This window comes from Asterias amurensis, chromosome 10 (genome assembly GCF_032118995.1).
Source record: "Asterias amurensis chromosome 10, ASM3211899v1".
NCBI lineage: Eukaryota > Metazoa > Echinodermata > Asteroidea > Forcipulatida > Asteriidae > Asterias > Asterias amurensis.
This window is the reverse complement of record NC_092657.1, coordinates 20,956,459-20,982,346: the sequence shown is the minus strand read 5'-3', so window position 1 is coordinate 20,982,346 and position 25,888 is coordinate 20,956,459. Positions and strand designations below refer to the sequence as shown.

General features: G+C 35.9%; 1 protein-coding gene across 2 annotated transcripts in view; it reads left to right on the top strand.

Moving 5' to 3' along the window:
- The window catches only part of LOC139943259 (uncharacterized), a 133,230-nt gene extending 114,500 nt beyond the window's left edge, over window positions 1-18,730 (top strand). For both annotated transcript variants that reach the window (XM_071940079.1, XM_071940078.1), the window contains exons 2-13: window positions 4,941-5,081; window positions 5,463-5,593; window positions 6,110-6,371; window positions 7,316-7,632; window positions 7,961-8,099; window positions 10,620-10,942; window positions 11,376-11,517; window positions 12,049-12,383; window positions 12,908-13,046; window positions 14,138-14,349; window positions 14,607-14,742; window positions 15,600-18,730. In XM_071940079.1, the coding sequence (XP_071796180.1) occupies window positions 4,967-5,081; window positions 5,463-5,593; window positions 6,110-6,371; window positions 7,316-7,632; window positions 7,961-8,099; window positions 10,620-10,942; window positions 11,376-11,517; window positions 12,049-12,383; window positions 12,908-13,046; window positions 14,138-14,349; window positions 14,607-14,742; window positions 15,600-15,883 (2,535 nt within the window). In that variant the 5' untranslated portion in view covers window positions 4,941-4,966 and the 3' untranslated portion in view covers window positions 15,884-18,730. The remainder of the gene's footprint in view (window positions 1-4,940; window positions 5,082-5,462; window positions 5,594-6,109; window positions 6,372-7,315; window positions 7,633-7,960; window positions 8,100-10,619; window positions 10,943-11,375; window positions 11,518-12,048; window positions 12,384-12,907; window positions 13,047-14,137; window positions 14,350-14,606; window positions 14,743-15,599) is intronic.
- The last annotated feature ends 7,158 nt before the right edge of the window (window positions 18,731-25,888 follow it).

Sequence of the window (25,888 nt, the reverse complement as noted above, 5' to 3'; positions counted from 1 at the left end):
TCTATCTTCAAATAAATCTGTAAAAACACAAATGTGTTTAATATAACAAAGTACAAAATATTTTACAAGGAGTAAGTACGGATGTTGGCCCAATAGTCACCCCTGTTGCATCATAAACATCTACTGACAACCTGTAGATCAATACCACTCGTCAAGGTTCTTCACCATTCTAGATGTTATGTTCACTTGGCACCACCCGCTCCTCGCTTGATTAATTTGTCTCTCTGTGTATCAATATTTCTAGCCACAATTATTTAACAGTTGCATCAGTAGTTTTTTTTTTTTAATGACACGTCAGCATCGGGTTTTATAGTAAAATTGCTTAATACCTATACGAAGCTATAGCTTCAGGTACCGGATATACTGAAAGCGCTATAAACCCAGACCGGTTCCCAATTTACCTTTCTAGTCTGAACTATTACAAGTCTAGAAATAAAATACTACTTTCCAACTAACTCTCTGCCAGATTGTGTTACCGGATTTGAACCTTTGACTTTGGAATTGACATGAAGGTCCTTACCAACTTAGCCAATCAAGCAGTTGTTGGTAGTCTAACTTCTTTTCCAATGTCGGTATTCCCGATTGAATAAATTCCACTTTACTTAATGTTCTTAAGTATTTACACCATAACGATTTAACTGCATGGGTACACTCAAATTGTCATTGTTACAAGTTTATTTGCAAATCACGTTAATGAGATTATCAAACCATGACTAAGTTGCCCAATTGATAGAACATTTGTATGTAAGCCAGTTAGTTCCAGTTAGAAATCCCAATGAACTTTAGTCTGCTTGCAAATTAATTTGTTTTATCTTCCAGTACGCGCTGATCCACCAATCAGATGCTCGAACTACTAGGGGGATAAATATATAATCTACGGCCTCTGTTTTATATCCTCCTTCCTCTGTTTTTATTACACAGTGCGTATTTCGGCTTCGTTGGATATGGGACGCAGAAGCGCTATATTTTTCCGTATTCCACTCGCGCTTGTGTGTTAACTTATAATTATCTTCCACTACGCGCTAATCAACCAATCAGATGCTCGAACTACTAGAGAGTTCTATATGTTTATAACTTAACTTCAGAAATCGCTTTTTGTTATGAAAGTCGTGTTCTATTAGTATGCCCTTGTAGAACCAATATCTGTAAAATTCACACAGTGCAATAACAGCAGCGTAAAGAATTATATAACAAATTATACGGGAGTTTAAAGATTGGTCTACCCAACAGCTTCTCGTGTTTCAACACAGACATCAACCACTATAATGTAAAGTCTTTTGCAAACATAGTATTTGACTCTTTCTTTTCCTTGGTTTTAAGAACGGGATTTGAACCACTGACTTTCGGTTTGTCAGCCACAAATAAGTGACAGGTTCAAATTTCAAACTAGTTATCTTGTCACATATTTAACCAAGTGTTTCTTGGGTTGCATCAAATAAATTATACATCAACCGCTACCGGTAGATCAATATCCCTCTTTAAGATTCTTGACTTTTCTGTTTGTTAATATCGCTTTGATGCACACACTCGTCGCATGAGAACTCTTTCACTTTTCTATCAATATTTCTAGCCCCAATGATTTATGAACTAGTGCATCAGTAGCCTCAAGTTACACGTCAGTAACGGTATCTGTTTGCTCTCTGCACAATAAATATTCACTTTGATTTACACACCTTCTCGTGATAAAAGTATCTTTCCTTTGATCAATATTCCTAGCCGTCATGGATGTTTTGCATGTTTCATATTTTTAATAGTTTTGTTGAATTCGTCGATAAGTCACCTTAAATTCGGCTTGGTATCCCCGATTTTCGAATTCAGCACCCCAGAATTGGGTAAATGCTGCTCACTCCATTAACAAGAGCCTTTTTGTTCTTAAATCTGGTCTAGACTATAGGTCTAACATCAATAAGTACCAATGAGTACAATTGAAAACGAACGCTTGAGCGATTATTAAAAATAAAAATAAATACACGAACATATTACAACTCTCTTTGGATGTTTCTGCGTTTGGCCTTGTTTTTAAAGAAGAAGAAAAAAGCTTTTCATTTAAACTAGAAAGAATAGCACATTAAAGTATTACCTCTCTCTTCAAATAAATCTGTAAAAACACAAATGTGTTTAATATAACAAAGTACAAAATATTTTACAAGGAGTAAGTACGGATGTTGGCCCAATAGTCACCCCTGTTGCATCATAAACATCTACTGACAACCTGTAGATCAATACCACTCGTCAAGGTTCTTCACCATTCTAGATGTTATGTTCACTTGGCACCACCCGCTCCTCGCTTGATTAATTTGTCTCTCTGTGTATCAATATTTCTAGCCACAATTATTTAACAGTTGCATCAGTAGTTTTTTTTTTTTAATGACACGTCAGCATCGGGTTTTATAGTAAAACTGCTTAATACCTATACGAAGCCATAGCTTCAGGTACCGGAGATACTGAAAGCACTATAAACCCAGACCGGTTCCCAATTTACCTTTCTAGTCTGAACTATTACAAGTCTAGAAATAAAATACTACTTTCCAACTAACTCTCTGCCAGATTGTGATACCTGATTTGAACCTTTGACTTTGGAATTGACATGAAGGTCCTTACCAACTTAGCTAATCAAGCAATTGTTGGTAGTCTAACTTCTTCGCCAATGTCGGTATTCCCGATTGAATAAATTCCACTTTACTTAATGTTCTTAAGCATTTACACCATAACGATTTAACTGCATGGGTACACTCAAATTGTCATTGTTACAAGTTTATTTGCAAACCACGTTAATGAGATTATCAACCCATGACTAAGTTGCCCAATTGATAGAACACATATATGTAAGCCAGTTAGTTCCAGTTAGAAATCCCAATGAACTTTAGTCTGCTTGCATATTAATTTGTTTTATCTTCCAGTACGCGCTGATCCACCAATCAGATGCTCGAACTACTAGGGGGATAAATACATAATCTACGTCCTCTGTTTTATATCCTACCTCCTCTGTTTTTATTACACAGTGCGTATTTCGGCTTCGTTGGATATGGGAAGCAGAAGCGCTATAATTTTCCGTATTTCGATCGCGCTTGTGTGATAACATATATTATCTTCCACTACGCGCTAATCCACCAATCAGATGCTCGAACTACTAGAAAGTATTAACTTTACTTCAGAAGTCGATTTTTGTTATGAAAGTCGTGTTCCATTAATTTGCCCTTGTAGAACCAATATCTGTAAAATCACACAGTACAATAACAGCAGCGTAATATAACAAATGACATAGGAGTTTGAAGATTGGTTTACCCAACAGCTTCTTATGTTTCAACATAGACATCAACGACTACAAGTAAAGTCTTTTGCAAACATAGTTTATGACTCTTCCTTTTCTTTGGTTTTAAGAACGGGATTTGAACCACTGACTTTCGGTTTGTCAGCCACAAATAAGTGACAGGTTCAAATTTCAAACTAGTTATCTTGTCACATATTTAACCAAGTGTTTCTTGGGTTGCATCAAATAAATTATACATCAACCGCTACCGGTAGATCAATATCCCTCTTTAAGATTCTTGACTTTTCTGTTTGTTAATATCGCTTTGATGCACACACTCGTCGCATGAAAACTCTTTCACTTTTCTATCAATATTTCTAGCCCCAATGATTTCTGAACTAGTGCTTCAGTAGCCTCAAGTTACACGTCAGTAACGGTATCTGTTTGCTCTCTACACAATAAATGTTCAATTTGATTCACACACCTTCTCGTGATAAAAGTATCTCTCCCTTGATCAATATCCTAACCGTCATGGATTCATTTACTGAAGTTCGCTCCAGTAAAGTTAAATGACACGTCAGCAACGGTTATTGATGTCAATTTGCTCTCTCCGACGCCCTATTGTCTGGAACTAGACAAATCAAGTAAAAAATTTAGACATGCCTGCCTTCTTATAAGTAGTTTTGAATTATCCAATAGTTTCAAACAAACTTTAATTATACCACAGAAATGACCACCAAACATTTTGCCTGTTGTTAACATGGTTACTTACCAACTTTGAATTTGCACTCCGAACTGTCTTACCAACTGAGTTATCAAGTTGTATTGTAAAACTAACCTATGTCTGAGTGTTTCAATATTTCTAGCCACAATTTATTTTCATTACATTGTAGTTATACTTTCAATACATGTAATGATTATTTTCATTACTTGTATTTAAATTTTCAAAACATTGAATTATATTTTCATTACATGTATTTATATTTTCAATACATGTAATCATATTTACATTACATGTATTTATATTTTCAATACATGTTTTTACATTTATTTATGTATTTGTTTTCACACGGAGCTCTGCCATATTGCGCGGTCGGCCAACCCGGTGGGGCAACAACTACATGTACATGTGTTGAAAATATAAATACATGCATTGGAAATATAAATACATGTAATGAAAATATAATTACATGTTTTGAACAAATAAATGTTGTCATGCAGAAATTTGTCTGCGGAGTGTAGGTTTCTCGTATATGTAGCTCCATAAAATCACGTATACATGTACACAAGATAATGACCATCCATCGCCTTAAACACAAGCAAGCCAATGTTCTGCAACGTGTGCATTGATATGCTTGCGGACCATACCAATGTTGACAGAAATGTTGCTAGTAAGTCTCGTTTAAATTTGGTTTATTTGTGAGGAGCAACAAGGGCTTGTAATGGAGGTAAGTCCCGCATTCAAGCATGTCATGACCGCTTACAGTCGTGTCTTACAGTTAACACGGTTCATGGAAAACCCTAATATTAAATACTTAATGTTGGGAACATAAACAGACAAAGGCAACCCCGAGTGATGAGTGGTGATCGTATACTGTGTAGAAAGTCCAATCATCCATTTAAGTGAATGTAAAGAATTTCAACTAGAACATAATCATACATTCAAAATACAATGTTAATTTGTCTTTAGTAATCCTTGAATTGAGTGAGAGTAAGATGATAGTTCATCATTTTGGACCACCACCTGATGGTTATACTCCTGGTCAACACTGGGTCACACAAGTCATGAAACAGGTACCAAAACGGAATCGATGCCAGTCCACTAAAAAAGGTAAGCAAAAACGTTGTTTTAAGTTTATTGTTTAACTGTTGAACTCTAAAGGGTTATTATTTAAATACAGTACAAAAGGCTCTATAAGTCTCAAGTAATAGCGTAAGATACAACCTCACATCATATGCGCTTCAGCGATGTGTATAGTCCACCGTGTACTAAAACAGACAAACAATCACTCCAGAGGCAAACAACATGAGTGGGATTCAAACCCTTGACCCTTGACTATTCTAGAAAATATTGTTTTCAGAACCAGACCGCCGAACTACTCCAGTGACGAGTCAGTTCGGATCATTCTAGCACAGACTACCGACATACATGTTACTCCTACTCATAACAAACGCCAATTTCAATATAATTTTCTCTTGTCAAATCCAACAGATACATTTAGCGACTGTCAAGCTTTGCTGGATGCTGGGTTCAAAGAAGATGGTATCTACACTATCCATCCCTACCAGAATGATGAAGGAGTTAAAGTGTTTTGTGATATGACGAAGCATACCGGCTGGATTGTAAGTACAACTTGTGTTTATCCAATGTTAGAACCCTATTTTGCTTAGCAGACAACATGTATTCCCAAATATAAACTCAAATATATTACACAACAAGCAATTAATTAACATATGGTCCTCGAACAAACATAATGCCAACAACTCTGTCTTTGTATAATAGAACACTGACTTATATGTTTCGCGTTGCATATCGACTTGCACTTATTGACTACACACATTCTTTAAAAATTATACCGGGTGCAATACATTTTGTATCGTTTTCCAAGTTGTGAAAGTTCAGTGCTTTCATTTATCCCTAAAACACAGCAGTACTTCAACGATATAAGAGAAAAAAATGTAACTGGAATTTGTTTTTAACAAAGTAAAAAAAAACGTCTTGTAAAACTGATGTTTTTTTTTTATTAAGTGTTAATGTTGAAGGTCAGTCTGAAGTGTATGTGGACACTTTTTTCCTTAAGGTCGCAATGTCGGTTTGTATACACATAAACACGAGCTACTTTTATTATTATCTTCTAGGTTGTCCAGCGGCGCTATAATGGATCAGTCAATTTCAACCGCAATTGGACAGAATACAAGAAAGGCTTTGGGTCAACGGATGGTGAGTTCTGGCTTGGCAATGAGATTCTACACAACCTGACTGATGCTGAAGGGAACTGGACAATCCGTCTGGACCTAACCAATGAAGATAACGTCACGGGTCATTTGCTGAAGACACAGTTTCACGTCGGACCTGTCGATTACACCATGTTTCTGGAGCACTCCGAGGTACAACCAACTGGTATGTTAACATATCGCTGGTATATTATATATTGAGTAGGCTAGATGGCCTTAGCTTTTTTTTTTTTCAAAACCGGACCTTCTTCAGAGACATGTTTTGTTATAATCATAAACAAATACATTTTCCATCGCGGCCAATTGCCGAATATGGGAAAACCATAACAGTTTACAGGGGGAATGTACAAGATTTAGTTACAATAAAAAAAAAACAACGATGTTAAAACAAAACTTGAGGACACTAATTAATGGATGTAGGTCCTTCTGAACAGCGAACATTATTTTGTACTTATAAAAGCAAATCAAATCATTTCTTTTCAATATAATTCAATACATGGCATTGTTAAAACCATTACCAAGGCTCCCCTGATTATATTAAGATTCAAATTATAATAAAGGATACATTAATGTTTTACAGGAACAAATTGTTTAATATTAATTGTTTGTGAATCACGGGCGATGTTTTTACGGTAATCTGTTATTTTAAATGACACGTTTCAAAATCGTCAGTTAACATTAAATACAACAAAATTTTAAACCAGACTCCTGGCAAAAGTTGAAATGAAATTTACTATCTTTTTTATAAGCAGTTTGTTATTATTATTATTTTAATTTATTTGGCATAAAACACATACAAAATACAAACAATAACAAAACAAAAGCCATGGAAACCTGCCAGGAATTAAAAAGCTTTACAAAACAACACTGTAGGCCGAATTAGGGCTTTCAATGCCAATGCCCTTGGGCAAAATATTAACAATCTATAATTATTTACAATAAAAATCATAAACATTCAACAATAGAGATGCTAAAAAGTAAAAATGCAGAATGGGTTAAGAACGTTAACAATGCAAACAGGCAAATATTAATCCTACCCATCAAAAAGTAAATATAAATGTATATTTAAAACAAATGATTGAAGGCTTAATGCGATGTGTTTGGTTCCAGTTGATATACAGTGTGGACATAAACTTGGAATGGAAGACGGGAGTATTTCTGATGATAGGATCACAGCATCTAGTCAGTGGAATTCACATTGGCAGCCGAGTAATGCACGACTGAACCTGAACCGTTATTGGAGGCCAGCTGACGGACTGTTCGTTGATTCAATGCTCCAAATAGATGTGGGTATAAATCCTGTGCATATTGAGGGCGTCATCACACAGGGCAGTCCATACCGTGATAAGTGGGTGACACAGTACCAGGTACAATACAGCATTAATGGCACTGCATGGCTGTACGTGAATGGGGCCTCGACTCCACAGGTAAGAGTGCTCAGCAAAGACACTCTCCAACCTAACATGTATTCCTTATAAACTAAACACACTTCAATAAAGCAGTACAACCATTATTCAGGATTTATATATCAATTGTTATTACTTAATATATTTATCATCCTGACCACCTCTGATTCCTTTGATTCATTTCACAGACATTCTCTGGTAACTCCAATAACTACGCTCCAGTTACCAATATTCATTAACAACATAGACACTCCAATAATGCAGTACAACCATTATTTATAACCAAAGTGTTAATTATCATTTGTATTTATTATTGTTCCCACCTCTGGTTTACATTTATTTTTTACAGACATTCATTGGCAACACTGATAGAAACACCCCAGTTACCAATATATTCCAGCAGCCTATTCAAGCACGGTACATACGCATCAGACCTACAGCCTGGAACGGCAACCCAGCCCTACGTATTGAACTCTTTGGATGCAGAGGTATTGTTTCAGTCAATCACCACGTAATGTCAGGCTTATTGCCTAAAACTTAACCTGAATTAATATGCTAGCCTTTTCTTCTAATCTTAAAGTTAAAAGTAAACAAAATATTGCCAACCAGTGGATGTTATCAAAATGGACACCAATAGGAGTGACGAAACTGTCTGGGGTATTTATGAATATCCAATTCTATAAATAAGTTCATCTGGATTGTTGATAATCATGATTATAAAGATTTGCAAGTAACATCTACATAAACTTGGATTTGCAAAAACGAAACTTTTAATTCAAGATAAATGTCCATAAATAGATTACTGTATATTTCTTATCGAAAGGTTATTGTGAACCGTTTGACCACAAAGCAGTCATGTGAATCATTTAATCACCAAACGCACAATTTTGATATTTAATAGGGAAATCTGTCGAAAAAGTTTGAGCGAGAGCACTACCAACTCTATATGAATTAAACTAGTGTTGCTAAAGATCTCATTTTATTTTATGTAAAGTAAAATAGAGAAATGGAACTCTCAAAATCAAAATTATAGATCACTCGGTTTCGGATGCTGCATATCAAATACATTATGAAGGGGCCTCATTAAAGACTCTTTATCAACGTGCCTTCCAATTTACTGCACCCGAACTACGGAACAATGTACCACACCAAATCATAAACTGCCCCACCCTGGAACGATTTAAGTTGCAACTTAAAACACACCTGTTCACCCACCCAAGCGCATACAGACTTTATTGTATTATGCGCTTTAGAATAACCGTTTACTATTATTATTATTATTAGGCCTATTAACCCATAAATCATGAACTTTTGAACAAGTAACGACCTAACTTAAAAATGATATTCAAAGTTTGTAGCGAAAACTGTGTCCTTCAGCAAGACACTTAACCATTCGTCCTTCGGATGGGACGTAAAGGCGTTTGTCCCATATGTTGTGTAACGCATGTAAATTTAAAAGAACCCAGTGCACTTATCGAAAAGAGAAGGGGTTTGTCCCGGTGTTCCTGGCTGTGGCTGCTGTAAGCGCCGTAGTACCTTGTAAACCCTCGGTGCTAACTAGGTGGGTCTCAGAATTCATTACTGCAATAATCTATATCTCTGACGACCTGCGAAATTAACAATCATTGACTGGTTTGATACTCGGCAGGGGGTTCATCAAGGCTGTATTACATATTTGTATCCGTTTAAGATATACGCCCAATGCTTGATGCTCAATGCCTCAGCAAATTTTGAAGTTGATGTAAAATATTAGTGACCAAGTTGTAAGCAATAGTCGTTATGCAGATGATAGAAAGCCCTTGTCAATTTCTAAAGCTGAACTACACGATTTGATGGGACGTGAATTATGATTCAACGTAGACAAAGCAATGAGCTTGTCTGTCTGAAGGAATACTTTTATGAGCAGCTATATCAGCATTAAAGGTGGTAGTGAGGAGGTGGTACAGAAAGGGTTAGCACTTGGCAAGACAAACAACCATAGATCAATCGAAAGAAGCACCTTATTGTACGGTTAAGAGCAAGGTTAACGCATGGTAAGAAACCCCCAAAATACCAAGAAACGGATGCTAAATATTTAACGGCTAGTCTTGAGTGTCAGTATGTTGGAGAAAGTCCATACTCGAACATCTTTGGTTACTACACATATTAAATACTAAATACTAAATACTAAATACTAAATACTAAATACTAAATTGGTTGTGTTTGGTTCTAGTTGGATGTTGTGGACACTAGATGGGAATGATAGACGGAATTACTCCCGTTGAAAAATGAACTTCTTGGCTGCAGAGGTTTCAATCATTCACAACGTTTTCAATTGGCATGCTTAAAGCCGGTTTATACTCGCTGCGACAGCGTGCACGCACCCGACAGTTCGAACTTGGATTTAACGTTCATGCTTCGTCATCAAAAACAAGAATACGCATTCAATTTTATTGCACAAGAACTCACTTAATTGAGACACACCAAACTCATTGCATGACTTTGCATTATATAAATACTGGACATAACAAACTCGGTGCATCCGCAACAGACCAACAGCCTTGAATTCAAAACCATACTTACGTATTGAGCTCGTTGGCTTCAGAGGTAAGTGATGTAATTTATTGATGTATGCTGTTGACCACTTACCACGTTCTCCAAGTGCACAATGTCATCCAATTGAGACATTTCAAACTGTATTCAATTGTTAGTCGAGCACAGTTCAATTTTGTAAATGACAAAACATACAAATGGAGAAACAAAGTGTCGAAAAGTCATATTGTATCTGCACTATACCTCACTCCCCTTCAAAGTGTAAACAATTAGACTACACCTAAGCTGACATACTAGTTTGAGAATGTACTGTAGGCAAAATAAACGCGTTTCTAACGTTAATCAATGTCTCAATAAAAATTAATTAAAATCAAACTATTCTGAAGTTAACACGACCAGCTCCAAAATTCGCAATAAAGGTTTCACTATTAAGGTTGGCTTGATGGAAACACTTTAAATGTATTTTATTTTCTCAGCTCATGAAGTTTGTCGGCAGAAGCTTGGAATGGGAGATAAAACCATCCCTGATGGAAGCATAACGACATCGTCTACTGATGACCAGGAATGCAGCAGGAACACTTACGGACGGCTAGATGTGAAAGGTGGCTGGTGTCCCACATTGAATGACAGTGACAGTGCATGGTTCCAAGTGGATCTAAAGCACCCGGTATTGATTCAAGGTGTTGTTACACAGGCTAACTTGGACAGAAAATGGTGGGTCACAGAGTTTATCGTATCTTACGGTGACAATGAGCAAGACATGCGCTTCATAGGAGGGACTGATAAGGACAGTGCACAGGTGTGACGTCATACATAAAAATATTTCTTAAAAAAAATCCAAAAATTCACTTGTATCATAATAATGTAATCTGTTGTATTTATACTTCAATTGGTCTGGCTCTTTACAACACGCTTTGATCTTGATGTAAAGGCGTTTTGTAAATATTTAGTTGTATGTATGTATGGATACATACAAACGGAAAACTGTTAATTACATAATATTATCAACACCATAAAAAGTAATTGCCTATGCAGTTAATATTGTTTATTAACATATTTTTCTCAAAGGGTATACAGGTGGCAGCATCTTTGAGAACAAAGAAACTGCAACAGTAAGCAGTAACGGATTGCTTATTAATCCCAACCTTGATAATAGACGAAGAGCTTCAAACGAATTTAGGGTATTAATGATTTATTGTTGTCATTGAGCATCGTTTATGTTTCCTTCCCAGAGATTCCCTGGAAATTCAGACTATAACACCAGAGTGACCAACATGTTCAATGAGGAAATCAGAGCACGCTACATCCGCATCACACCAACTGGGTATCAAGGAGAACGTCCAGGGCTGTGTATTGAACTCCTTGGATGTAATGGTAAAGTCAGAAAAACACCTATTGTATTTATTTATCAATTCTTTTGATTTGTACAGCAACAACAACAATAACCATACGTTATTGGTTTGTTTGGCATTTGTTGAAATATTAAAATAATGTCCAAGTCTCATATTTAAAGCGGACACCTACTGCAGTCTTCCTGATCTCATTTGGTTAAAATGAAAACTTTACTATAGACAATCGCTGTTAATAATGTTGCGTTTTATTAAAAGGTGTTTTACGTAGCATATGAGCCTAACTATGTTCATTTATAAATAATAGTTTTATTTAGATTAAGCAAAGAACAATCAAGTGCAAAGTGGCAAAAACACAATCTTGTGGCAATACTTTAATTACAACTATGTTAGTGGTAGTGTAATATTGACTTGCTTGTTTTGTTCTGAAACAGATTTGGGTTCGTTTTCAAGCCAGTTATTGTTGTGACCTTTATGAAATCGAAATATGCACTGAATGAACTTCAATACTCCAGTTCGTATGTTATTATATTGACTTTATTATTGCCCGATATAGAACGCTTCTTTTGTTTGGATCGTCTCGGAATGGGAGATGGCAGCATTCCAGACTTCAGAATCACAGCATCAAGTACACAGCAGAGGGAAGATGGTAACTGTCAACCAAGCAATGCACGACTCACTCAATCAGCAAACAACAATACTATTGGCTGGTGCGCTAATCCTATTGACATCAACCCGTGGCTACAGATTGATCTAGGATTTAAAGTGATAGTGGAGGGAATGATGATGCTGCAGGGATCTGATCAGGGAACCAGTGTAGATATAGGTTATGGGTACCAGCTAGAGTACAGTGATGACCAGAGCACGTGGCATCCAAAGAATTCAACACAGGTAAGGAACTGTAATATTCACTCTGAAAAGGTTATTTCTGCGTCTTACAATCAAAACTGTATGTTCAAATACTGGTTTGATTATCAATAAAACAATGATTTTATCAATCAATTTAGTCCCACACTAAGAACTACGAAACTGTTTGATCTTGTTCAACTTGCTGATTGTCAAACCACAATGTCACTTGCTTCTATGGTTGCATTTCAGGCCAACAATTCGTGAAGGATTCTTTTTCAATCAGACTTATGTTCTCGAATGTGAGACTTTGAAACGCTAGGTGGCAGCAGACTAACAGGTGAAGTATTAATGCTCACATAGTTTTGAGCGTGCGCACATTACCGACAACAATGATATTTTACCTGGTAAGTCTGCTGCCACCAAGCGTCCCGAAAGTCCCCCATTCAAATATTCTGTTGCAACAGGCCAATCGAATAATATTAGTTGGTGTAAAGTTGACTAGTCTAATGTGGCTAAGTTAGTTTACAAGTTTAACTTACATGAATTGTTTTATTGTTTCTGAACAGATTATCCGACGAAGCACCGCAGCAGACTCGGTAGCTACCAGCATGTTCAATCCACCAGTCATTGCTCGTTATCTCCGCATCATACTAAACCAGACTGATGGCTCTCAATGGATACGTGTTGAACTATTGGGATGTAAAGGTAGGTTCCATCGAGATGTTTCATGCACATTGTCTCAAACAAAGTTATATTTTGTCCGAATGGAACAGTGATCTGATCGTGAAATAATATCATATTATACACATATTGAATGTTTATGAGTGCAATGAGTAGAAAGATGGAATGCTCTATTCAACGAGGCGGAGCTGAGTTGAATAGAACATTCCAGCTTTCAACGAATGTAAATATTTGCACTATTGCACGAATGAAAAACATTCATTATTCGTTTCATCCAAGTAGATCTTTGTCATTTTGATTGTAAGATACAACTTTCAAAACAAACAAAGCGTAGGCCTACAATTTTTACGTGTGAAATTACACTCGTTTCTCTTTGGGTCGACCTGTTGGATTCAACAGTCACAATGTGCGTTCTGTACAGCTATTTTGAGACACGCAGAAGCCGAACGCTAGTAATTTTACTAATATGCCTTGCAGTAACACTGCTGCGTTACCAAAGACACGCGCACGCAGTGATGTTTTTACTCAGCTTTTTTCGTTCCATCCGAAAAATACTATTGCACACTGCAGCGTGCAATAGTACTTTTCGGATGGAACGAAAAAGCACGGTGAGTGACTCAGCGTGCAATGGTTCTTTTATTTGCTATCACGTGACGGACAATCCTCCAATCCAATGACAAGGATCTGCCTTGGTGTTACGTAAAACCAAGTAACCAAATCAAACACAACAGAATGTTAAACATCAAAATGGTACATTCAATTGACAGAGTATAAACTGATAATTTTAAAGTGATCAGATTTGATCGAGTTTTTCCTTGCTTTTTTAAGCAACTCACAACTCTAAACTCAAGATTGTTCTTAAATAATACAGGCAAAATTCATGTTTGGTGAACTTTTTTGCTTCACGTGCTCTGGATGATCAGCGATTTCTTAAAAGCTAGGTGACCTTTAAAATTAGAATGTTTACAGGTTGTTTGTTAATGAAGTAAGTAGTTCTAAACTTCATTGATCAACAACACAAATTGGTTTATTTAACTCACGAACAGAGCGCAGTTTGAGCCGTTTGTATTATATAGAGAAGACTTCTTATAATCAATCAAGTGTTTTATTTACAGTACGCTGGGTATGTGAACAACGCCTTCTTAATGAAGCCCATATCATTCCGGACGGATCTTCAATTCTTCAAATTGACCTACTGTTAGTAACTCTAGTTGAGGGAGTCATAGCTCAAGGGAAAAATGAATCGTCATTTCAAGTAGAATACAGCCTTGACAACGTTACCTGGGTCTCTGTTAGCCACAAGGGAGCACCTGAAGGAGAACCTCAGGTAACTTAATGGTTTCGTCATTGCACAAACAAAATGGTTCTTCAAGTTTACTATTTTATTCTGGTGGACTTGTTTCTCAACTTGTTTTGAACAGAGACAATCGGTAATCCCAGAAACTCGTACGTACAAGGAACATTGCAACATTATGAACATTTCATTGTGTATTACTTTGCATTTAAAACCTATTGTTTTCAAGTCAAATGTTGAAATAAACCAAAATTAGCCTTGATCATGGTGTTCTATTTCCTATGCTACAGATATTCCATGGTAACACGAATCAAACCGCACCGGTAAAGAACCCTTTTGAAGAGCCGATCCGAGCACGCTTCATCCGTGTGACTCAAACAGACGTCGGATATCCAGCTGTAAGCATTGAACTCATTGGATGCAGAAGTAAGTTTCTCGGTTTTAGTAACATAACAAAATTTCAAGTTCAACCGCCGACTTTGTTTTACTATTTGGTTCGCCTTTAATCGTAATGTATAAATAAAAACAAACGATCTAAAAAACATTTGTAAAACAAACGGTTAAAGTGTTTAGAAGTTTGACACAGTGTGTGGTGGAGCCATAGACGCGTCCTAATTCACTTTTAAAATAACAGAATTTCAAGTCGAACCGCCGTTGTGATTTTACTTGTTGGTTTGCCTTTAATCGTAATGAAAAAAATATTAAAAAAAAACGATATAAAAAACTTGAGTAAAACAAACCTTTAAAGTAGATCATCAGAGCATACTGATCGAAACGTCGAGTTGAAACCAACGGTTCTTTTCAGAACCACCTCAACTCATTTAGAGATAGTCATTACATGGTGTTACCGTAAACCTTTCCATAATCTTTAAACAAGTTTGAAACAGTGTTTGATGGTGACATAGACGCGTGCACACTTTTTAATTTAACTATATTCTAGAACACGCTTGCAGTTTTTTTGTTTTTGAATACGCAAATAAAAGCTTACCAGACATTTAAACGTTTTTAATTAAAAGAGCATCACAATGTTAGTAAGAGAATAAATGAGTGATGACGAGTTCTTCAACGGCTGTTTTAAACCGGTTTCTTTGAGGCAGTTTTCTGATAGCATATGGCTTACCCAGACGAATGCTACTCGACAACGACCTGTTAAAAACAGTTCTAGCTATGCCTTTATCGACTGTTTAAACACCCCACGTGAAATGTTCTCCGCCAATAGGAAAAGCCAAACTGTCTGAGGTATTTTTGAATGTTGATTATTTGTACTTTCTTATGTTTTCCAGATGATATTCTTGAGACTGCCAACAATCAAGCCTTCATCATTCACCATCACACAGATAATAACCAAAACGAAACAAACTGCCCAAGTCTGAATAGTGAAGGGGGATGGTGGTTTAATAGATGCTCTGGTATACCTGGTGTAGACAATAACCTTAATGCTGAATATATCCAACCTGGAGATACTATGGGTCCATACAAACGAGTTATTAGAGCTACTGAATGGAATGGTTCTCGTATTGCAAAGACTGAAATCAAAATACGCCGCCAATCTCCACCTCGTGGCTAAACAAAATTGAGGATGGAATTTGCAATGTCCCCTGACAATCAAATGATAAGCCAACGCAGACTCGTATATTAGTACAATTATCCATCAAATTGGTTATCTATTCAGCTCAGAATTAAACAGGTAAACAAAACCGTGGTATATGGACTGTTCAATCACAAAATAGAAGCTAAGCCAACAACTAGCAAACAAATGTTTAGCCTTCAAAGACACTGGACACTATTGGTAATTGTCAAAGACCATGCACTTATCTCGCTCGGTATATATCAACATATTCATAACATGACAAACCTGTGGAAATTTGAGCTCAACTGGTCGTCGAAGTTGCGAGATAACTATAAAAAAAAACTTGTCACACGAAGTTGTGTGCTTTCAAATGCTTGATTTCGAGACCACAAAATATAATTATAAGGTCTCGAAATCAAACTATTTGAAAATGACTTCTTTCTCGAAAACTACATCACTTAAGAGGGAGCCGTTTCCCACAACCTCTCCCCATTACTCGTTACCAAGTAATTTATGCTAGTAAATATTTTGAGTAATTACCAATAGTGTCCAGCAGTCCAGTTAAAACTTTAAATATAACCAAAATGAATTCATGTAGACTCAGTTGGACGTAAAACATTATCAAAACAGACTGGTGTCAAACACATGCTACACTGTTTAACAATTTAAGTAAAAGGGCATACTTATAATTTTTTCAAAAACTTGTTTTAGGATTGTATTTTTAGAGCTCACACAGTTCTGTTCGAATGAGCTTGTATCGTAGGGTCAATTTGCTGGGTTTTCAATCGGGCTTGAGGTTTAAAAATACATTTTGCATAAGTCAGTACAAACGCAATGGCAACTGTTTCTCATTGAAGCATTCGTGTAGCAAGCTAGCCTACTGATTAAGCTGCCTTGATTCCTAACACAACATCGCTACAACGAGCAGCGGGTCAGAATGATCCATCTCCTTTCTAATTCCTTGAGGAGAAACAATGTGTACAAGTTGTGGGTGCACTTTTGTTAAAGGAAACAAAATCGCCTTTACTTAAATAGTAGCAAGATCACAGACCAATGAGAGCGGACCAGTTGCTGCTATGATTTGGTGCTTCTTATATTGGATGTAAAGCTTTACTGAGAACGTAGAGTGTAACAACCGCAGCCTTAATAATGGAATTTGACATGCACATTGAATGAAAACAAAGATGGGGTTAGGAATATACGGCGGATTTCGGTTCCCCCAAATTCTAGGTCTGAGGTTTCGAAATTAAATTCGGGGAAAATTACTTCTTTCTCGTAACCTACTTCATTTCAGAGGGAGCCGTTTCTCACAATGTTTTACACTATCACATCTCCCCATTGCTCGTAATCAAGAAAGGTTTTATGCTAATAATTATTTTGAGTAATTACCAATAGTGTCTACTGCCTTAAATGGATTTGACATGCACATTGAATGAAAACAAAGATGGAGTTAGGAATACACGGCGGATTGAGATGAAGCTCCTAGAGGAATACATATGACTTTGGAATGAATACAATTTACAAAATTTACCCGGCTTGCCTTAATTTTGAAGTTATTAAAATTTGCAGTTAATTATTAAGCATTGCTGTAACCGTGGTATGCACCTCATTGTATTTCGTAGATAGCTGCTGAAACCATTTTTAAAATTCAGAAGAAGTTATCGAACCTAAACAAAAGTGTACGTTCGTAATGAAGGGAATCCTCAAACTAAATTGGTTAACAAGTTACTCAACAGTTTAGGGAAACGCATGTCTAGCCTTGAATCTATCATTAAGGATCAACTTAAAGCAAATAACATTGTATTTGATTTGAAAAAAATATATAACTTCTGTTTTAAGAATGGTTTCTTTTATAAATTGATCTTAACAACCGTTTACAAGTTTAATAAAGTTCTTTAGAAAGTAATATTGTGATGCCACCATTTGCAATGTATCAGTAATATTTAAAAAGCATTGCTCTTAGAATTAATTGTAAACAAAACACTTTTCCGTTGAAGAAAAACTTCACCTGGTCTTGTTTTCCAAACCTTTAAACTTCTCCAACTTAAAACGTTGGGAACCGTGGTCGAAAACTAAAGAGTTGCCAATGTTACCAGCCGTCGCGACGGTACATTTCACCAAACTTTTCCTACCTTCGGATTAATCTTAGGACTTAGGACGAGTTAAGTTCCGAATCCAGAGACGTTAGAACGCATTGAACCCATCCTAAGTTAGGACGGGTTACTCGTCCTAAACTCGAGATAGGATAAATGTTAGCGTTTCGTGAAATCGGCTGCAGGTTCCTTGGTCAGTTTACCTGCTTGTCGACCTTGGTTTGTTATTATTATTATTGGCTTATTAAAAGTCACAGCAAAACGTTGATTTGTATTTGAATTACAAACATTACAATAACTATGTTAAAAAATATAGACAATTGTTAAAGGAACAAATGCCACAAAAGACCTACGACAAAAACACGGAACACCAAGAAAACAATTATAATTAATATAGGTTACAAAAGAAATACAACAAGGTGTTACCGAGGTGTTATCAAGTCATTTGGGTTTAGAATCCAACACTGACATTTTACATTATATGTCTGGACACTGGAAACAAGCTAGCCTGGTCAGGGAAAGATTGTGTCTGGTCTTTTAAATAATAAAAAAAAAAACATTGTAACTCCAACAGCTTTAAGCTACGAGGGAACGCTATACGAGGGAATACTTTCACAAAAAAACTTTCAAATCGCTGATCTCGATTGAAGAACTTCTGTCACATTCGATGTGCACTTGTGCCTTATTTCTAACTTATTTAAAGGAACACGTTGCCTTGGATCGGACGAGTTGGTCTATGCGTTTGAAACCGTTTGTTATGAAATGCATATGGTTAGAAAGATGTTTTAAAAGTAGAATATAATGATCCACACAAGTATCACTCAAAATTGCACGGTTTTCATTTTACGTCGCGAACTAACACGGTCGGCCATTTATGGGAGTCAAAGTTTTGACTCCCATAAACGGCCGACCGTGTTTGTCGAGGAGGTAAAACAAAAACCACGCAATTTCGAGGCATATTTGTGTAGATCATTGTATTATACTTTTACAACATCTTTCTAACCATATCGATTTTATAACAAACGGTTCCAAGACGCTTTTCAAAGACCAACTCGACCGATCCAAGGCAACGTGTTCCTTTAATTAAGATCTGCACGAGCCCTATATTGGATTATTCCTCTGTACACAGATACAATACAAAAGTGTAAGGCCGCCAGGGCTAGATCTGCACCTATTAATAATTGTTGTGTAAGATTTCATTGTATTGGTGTTAATTGTATCGATATATTATTGGTAAAACACATTTATCTGAGAGACCATTTTAAAAAAAAACACTAACACATTTTATTCAAATTTTAAAATATTCAAGCTGCGATTGATCAGTACAATAATTAGAATTTAAAGATTTTTAGTAAAGAATCTCTTAAAAAAACCAAAAATCAGAAAGAGAGAAAAAAAACAAAAAACGAAAAAGCCTTGACAAACGTTTTAAGTTTTACCACATTGTTGGTAACAAGCTATTTTTTAAGAATGGTTTCTGATTTAAAGTGTTGTAATTTGATTGTAACTGATCTAAAAAGCTCTTAAAGTTATACTAAATCATATGTTCAAATTAAGTGGTACTTGTCGTTAGTTATTTAATAAATTCAGTGGCTAGGACAATGGGGTGTGGGTTCAAATCCTGATCGCTTGATATGTATGGTTAGATGAGAGATAGGTCTGGTGATTGTTTGGACTTTGATAGTGACTTAAGTAAGAACGTGGACTGTTTGCTCCCCAGGGAGCTGAATTGGGTTATAGGGAATAAACAAATAGGGCCACAAAACTAATGGAAATTGATACCCAAAACAAAGTCAAACAGCCAACATATTGGTTTCATGTAAGAAAAAGCATCAGGCAAGAGTATTATCGCCACTTTCAAGAGTTATTCCATATTTAAGTGTGATTTACAATTTATGTAAATTGTTTGCTGTTCCTTCTAGATGGATTGCAATACGCGTCATTTTCCACCATCTTTGATGTAATAATACGAGAGAAGTGCACTTGTCCCTTACAGGTCACATCAAACTTGTGGTGATCAAAGTTACATCACTGTTAAAAAACCCTGAACTCATTTTGAATAAAAAGGAGGTCATATTGTATTCTCCAAAGCCCAGTTTTAACAAAATTCAAAAATTCATTTTTGGTTTAATCGAACAACAGATGGGGACAAGCATGACAACATGCTACCAACAAGATATTTACAAGCGTATATCAAAATTTACATTTATTTGTGAAGACGACTACTGGTAAAAGGTAAAGACACATGAAGCTCATGAGCCTCAACTGGTACTTGTTTTATAGTTTGCTATGGTAAACAATGGAGTCCAATTACATCTGGTGACCCGGCAGGTCTTATCAATATCACATACGGTTTGTTCAAGTTTTGAATTATGAAAAAATCGCAATCAAAATATGGAATCAATAACTTTTCTTTATACAAGCTTAGTCAATAGCATTTCAAACATGTTCAACATTTGTTGAGTTATTATTCAATTATTTATCGGTGTATGTAATAATGATAATAATGTTGTAGTTGAAATCATTTTTAAATACTATGATTCTCTTTTGTTTAGATTAAACAAAACAAAAAACAAAACGAAAAAGCAAACGATCTTGAAAATTGACAAGTTTGATTCTAATAGATTTTGTTATAAGTAAACAAGTGATGTATTTGAAAAACAAACAAAAAACGAAAACAATTTGCAAAATGCATACAACATTTTTTCTGAAAATGATGTTCCCAGAGTTCAAGCTTTAAGAATGATTTCTGTTTTTAGAATATCCTTTTTAACTGTAATTCTGTGTACAGCTCAACAAAAAAATATAAAAATTTTAACTTTTAAATTTAGAACGTGTAAGATTTTAAATCAATGGCAAGTTATGATTAAAGGTTTTTTTTTTTCACTGGCAGGATTCAAAGTATAGTTGCAAGAGTTGGTGGTGTGGTGGGTTCGAATCCTGGTCGTCTCAAAAGTGTAATAGGCCAACACATAATGACCAGGGGAGTGGGGCTGTAAAATTTGACCTAAAAAAATTGTTTAGGAATAATGGTACCACTTAACAACTAACAAGTAAGGGTCAAAACTGCTCTTTAACATTCAAAAAGAGGGACTGCTACTTCGGTGCGTTGTTAAAATATCAAAAACACTTGTCAATGCCACTTTTAAAATTTTACACTATGTGCCTCGATTGTGAGTTGTAGAGTAAAGTAAACTTGTTGGTAGTTACAAATATTATTACACTCTAAAATCTCCCGGGTCAGAATTGATCCGGATTTTGGTCTCGGGGGGGGGGGGGGGAATCCCCGGAATCCCTGTCAACGAGTCCCGGAATCCGAGTCAAAATCTCCGCTTAAACCAAATTTCTGGTCACAATGACACGGATTCCGGGTCACATTGAAACGGATTCCGGGTCACATTTAAACGAATTCCGGATCAAACAGACCCAGAAATGGGTCGAGCCCCCTGGAACCCAAATCCGAGTAATTTCTGACCCGTGAGTTTTTAGAGTATAGACTGTGTAAGTTTCACGATGAAAATGTCACTATTGAGCTTTCGAGTACCTGTGAGTCAAAAGCTATGAGAATTACGCCTGAACACAAGTTCGTAAAAGTTTAATGCTTTGGTCACATCACTGTTGCCATACCATGTTTTGATAATCTCTAAATGAGTTTTGATGGTTCTGAAAAGAAACGTTGGTTTCACTGTTCAATACACAAAACTAAATTGTGGAATTATTTCTCTTTAAAACTTACAACGAATAATTGTTAAAATTAATGGTTGATAAATGTGTTCTTATTACGATAGGCCCTATTCAATGGAGGAACTTTATATAACAACACGATACAATTACAAAAACAGTTCCTAATGCACGCTGTAGCTGCTTTTCGAGGTTCCATAAATGTCAAATTCTCTCGAAGTCGACATACACAGTCTATCGATATTATTTATGTTTAGTGGTATTGTCTTGTTCAAAATTTAAACTCATATTCTGTCTTGTGCATTGCTGGGGTCTATTACTATTATAAAAACTGTTAAACCAAACCCATTACTAAAATCTATGAAGAATACGCCTTTGTTAAAATCAAAAGGGGTGTACGAAGTGTCTAAAATGTGAGAAAAAAAAATATCGTACTTAAGGAGAGTAATTAATAAAATAAATTGATGTCAAACAGACCTTCACCATTATTGAGGTTTGCAAATCCACGTATTATACGATAGAGAAATCTTACAAAATAACGTTCAATTGTTTAGCTTCGGTACAAAAATAACAAAAGTTAAGAGGGCAAAAAAAAACATTTTGGGGGGGCTTTCGCTGTCATTTTGTTCTAAAAGTTTTTTTAAATGAAAAACTTAATTTTCACTGACTAAACTTATAACTAATAACTGATACTAAAACTTGTTGGTTTAGCACTAACCATTGATAAACCTGCATGCGCGCCCCGGTTGTGTAAAACTAAAGAATTGTGTTAAATCGTCCATCACAAACACAACGTTTAAACCTCAGCAACTTTAAACTAGATTAAGTACCCGATGTTTGTTTTATCCGATGGGTCACTAAAAAATAGAACATTTCAGTGAAAATGTATTCACATGTTATCTTAAAGGAGGGATTAAATAAATTACTTTTAGCTCCACTGGTAAAATGTCGAACTATTGCTTTGTATTGTTGTAGAAAGAGGACATAAATAAAAGATGTAACATCAACTGCTAGTCTTAAAAATAGTACTTATTTCTTGCTGAAAACTGTTTATTGGTAAAAGGACCACACTCACAAGTAAATGTCTGTATCCTACCAACGAACTAATGAACAACATTCACTCTGTAATTCCCTTATTGCAAACTATGATGAATGACTTAATTACACATTTCTTGATTTGCAACATTTGGCTGAAAATGAAAATAATTATGGGAACCTAATATTGGTATTCTTGCAGTTTCGACCCAAACAACCATTTACCATTAACCTGACCAAATTACATCGAAGATAAATGATCCTCTCTGTATAAACAACAGTTGTTGACCAAACTGTTGGTATCTAAAAGCTTGAGTTCAAAACTGCACAAATAATTCTACACAATTTATATTATTAACCAAAATAATAGGCAACGACAAGATATACCGCCATCAATAATTAAAGAAATTGAAGGTAGTTTGGACAGGCACAGTTACACGCTCGATGATATTGTATGACGTCACTCACTAAACCACAATCCAAATCAACACTGGTTCATCTACAATTAATCCATTTAGCCACTTGTATACCGCTCAATACAAATACAAATGTAAAACCGACAGAGGGCGCTACGCAAATGTAACCCAACTGCTATTCGCAATGCAGAAACAATTGTTGTTATTTTTGAACTGCGTTTTAATTTGAGGTGACGTAAAGCGGAAAGTCTAAACAAAAAATGTTGAATGGAGTGGAAGGCCGTCTGATGAGGATAAATATTAATTGAAACATTGGGTGCTATGAATAAAAAGGAGTAATTACTAACAAGTGCTAGCAAAAAGTAAAAGCATAAACTTCCGAGTAGAAGCACTCAGCAAAAGCATCTTCTGGGTTCCGTATGAATAAACTTATTCTTCAACAGGAAAGTATTCACTGAATACTTAGGATTAAATACTTCTGATATCAAGCTGTCTGCCATGGCTGAATGGCTCGAAACAAAATGGTTTCCTTTGAATTACAACTTCCATTCACACACACAGCCCAAGCAGCATTTTATTCAGCCATGATATTTTTGTTCTGACAACATCTTGATGAAGACGACTCATCTGGACCCAGAATCAAAACGTTTTTTTAAGCTTCTGAACTTCAAAGTGACCAAAGCACAACAATTGAACTAAATGTTACGGTTCGAAAGGAGAATCTCGTCTCTGCTATATTAAATTATTAAACTTACCACAAAATCCATAAACACTTTGATAGCCAAGCGTTGTAAGTCCTCCATTGTCAATTGGTCACCAACATTATTCCTGTTTAAAAAAAAAGATTTAAACGACTAATTATTAATGTGATGTCAATGTAAGTCATGACTGAACTTTCACCAGAGCCTTGCCGTAAGAAGTTCACTGAGGTGGGGGCAGCGGTTAATGACCTACCTGGACTCAAGGTCGTGGTTTTTGTAGCTAAGACATCTGTTCAGAAAGAGCAAACTTGACGAGGTAAGGATGAAGATGATTGCGTACAAACTTGGTGACGCAGTTATCAGGGAGATACCAGCAACTAATCCACTCACTGTCACCACAGTCCTAGCGCCAAATCTTTCATTTAGTGGCGTAGCTAGGATGCCCGTTAAAGACACTGGACACTATTGGTAATTGTCAACGACCAGTCTTCTCACTTGGTGTATCTCAACATAATTATGCATAAAGTAACAATCCTGTGAAAAATGTTTTATGCCGTCAACCTCTCTCCATTACTCGTCACCAAGTGGGGTTTTATGCTAATGATTATTTTGAGTTTGAAGGGTTAACACATTAAGGATACAATGTACATAATGACCGTTGCATAACAATACACATTGTGAAACAGGCTTGCATGTGTTGCCAAATACCACAGATGTTCTTAAAGGCCATCAAATATACCATAACAAAAGTAACAGGTACTGGGTATAGAAAGAAACAGTTTAAAGATGCTATGTAAGATTTTTGGCCACAAACATTAAACAATAGATTTGTTTGAGTGAATGGTATTTCAAAGAGTATCAGCCGCTTTAACGAAAACAAGTTTTTAACTTTTACTTTTAATGGTCAGGAACCATGACAACAATTTAAACGGTTCTTATAAAACACATGAGAATTGTTCACGTTATATTTTGTCGGGATCCCGACAAAAACTAATTTTGAGCACTTTATTTCACTGCTTCTAATAATTGGCGGAATTTTTCGAGCAATGGCTCAAATGAAAGCTGGTAACTTTCTCGACCCCCATCAAAATACCTATTGAATTTTAAATCAAATCGGCCAAAAGTCTGACATAGCATCTTTAACCCAAACACCGATTTGTGTTAGCGCTGTATATTTTGTACTTTCCAGGGGAGATTCATTACCAAATGAATTCAAACCCACATTATGCTGCTTTCAATACTTGTCTTTGGTAAATATTGAGAGAAAAAAAATGTTTGTTTGTAAAAAATTGACTTTGGATCTTTTCTGTTTATAATTCAATTGACCGCCAAAAACACCCTACACTATAAATTCTTATTGACAAAATGTTGTAATCTAGAAATTTAAACAAGCGATATACAAAAGTAAAGGAACTAGTAGTTAAATTATGTTCATGGATATTGTTTGTCCAATGAATATAGTCTGTGTAGTTAACCATAAATAATACGCCTATTGACCTCGTGTTAGCGTAGTTTCAGCGTTTTGATATTTTGTGTATGGAAGATGCACTATTAAAAATAAATTATTATTATTAATTTATTAGTTGGAGTAATTATTTATGTTGCAACAGTCACTCAGTAGCTGTGTAATTGGGAAACAATTGCTGTGTTGCGTGAGTAAATAAGCGTAGCATGATGCGGTGCCTAATTGACTAAACTTAACTAAATATTGTCCTTTTGAACGAGTGCAGTAATAACCAATCCGTCTTGAAACGATTAACGTGTGCTCTAGGGCGATATCCAGTGCCAACGTAGCTGTGTAATTGGGAAATAATTGCTGTGACATGTTGCGTGAGTAAAATAGCGTAGCAAGATGCGGTGCCTAATTGGCTAAACTTAACTAAATATTGTCCTTTTGAACGAGTGCAGTAATAATCATTGAGTGCTGAAACGAGTAACTATAGTAATAATAATGTACATTTATAGGGCGCGTAATAATATCCATTGAAAATGCTCAAGGCGTCAACAAGAAAGTCGTTATAATGAAAAAAAACAAGTAACGTGTGCTCTATGGCGTGCATGCATCACTGAATCTTT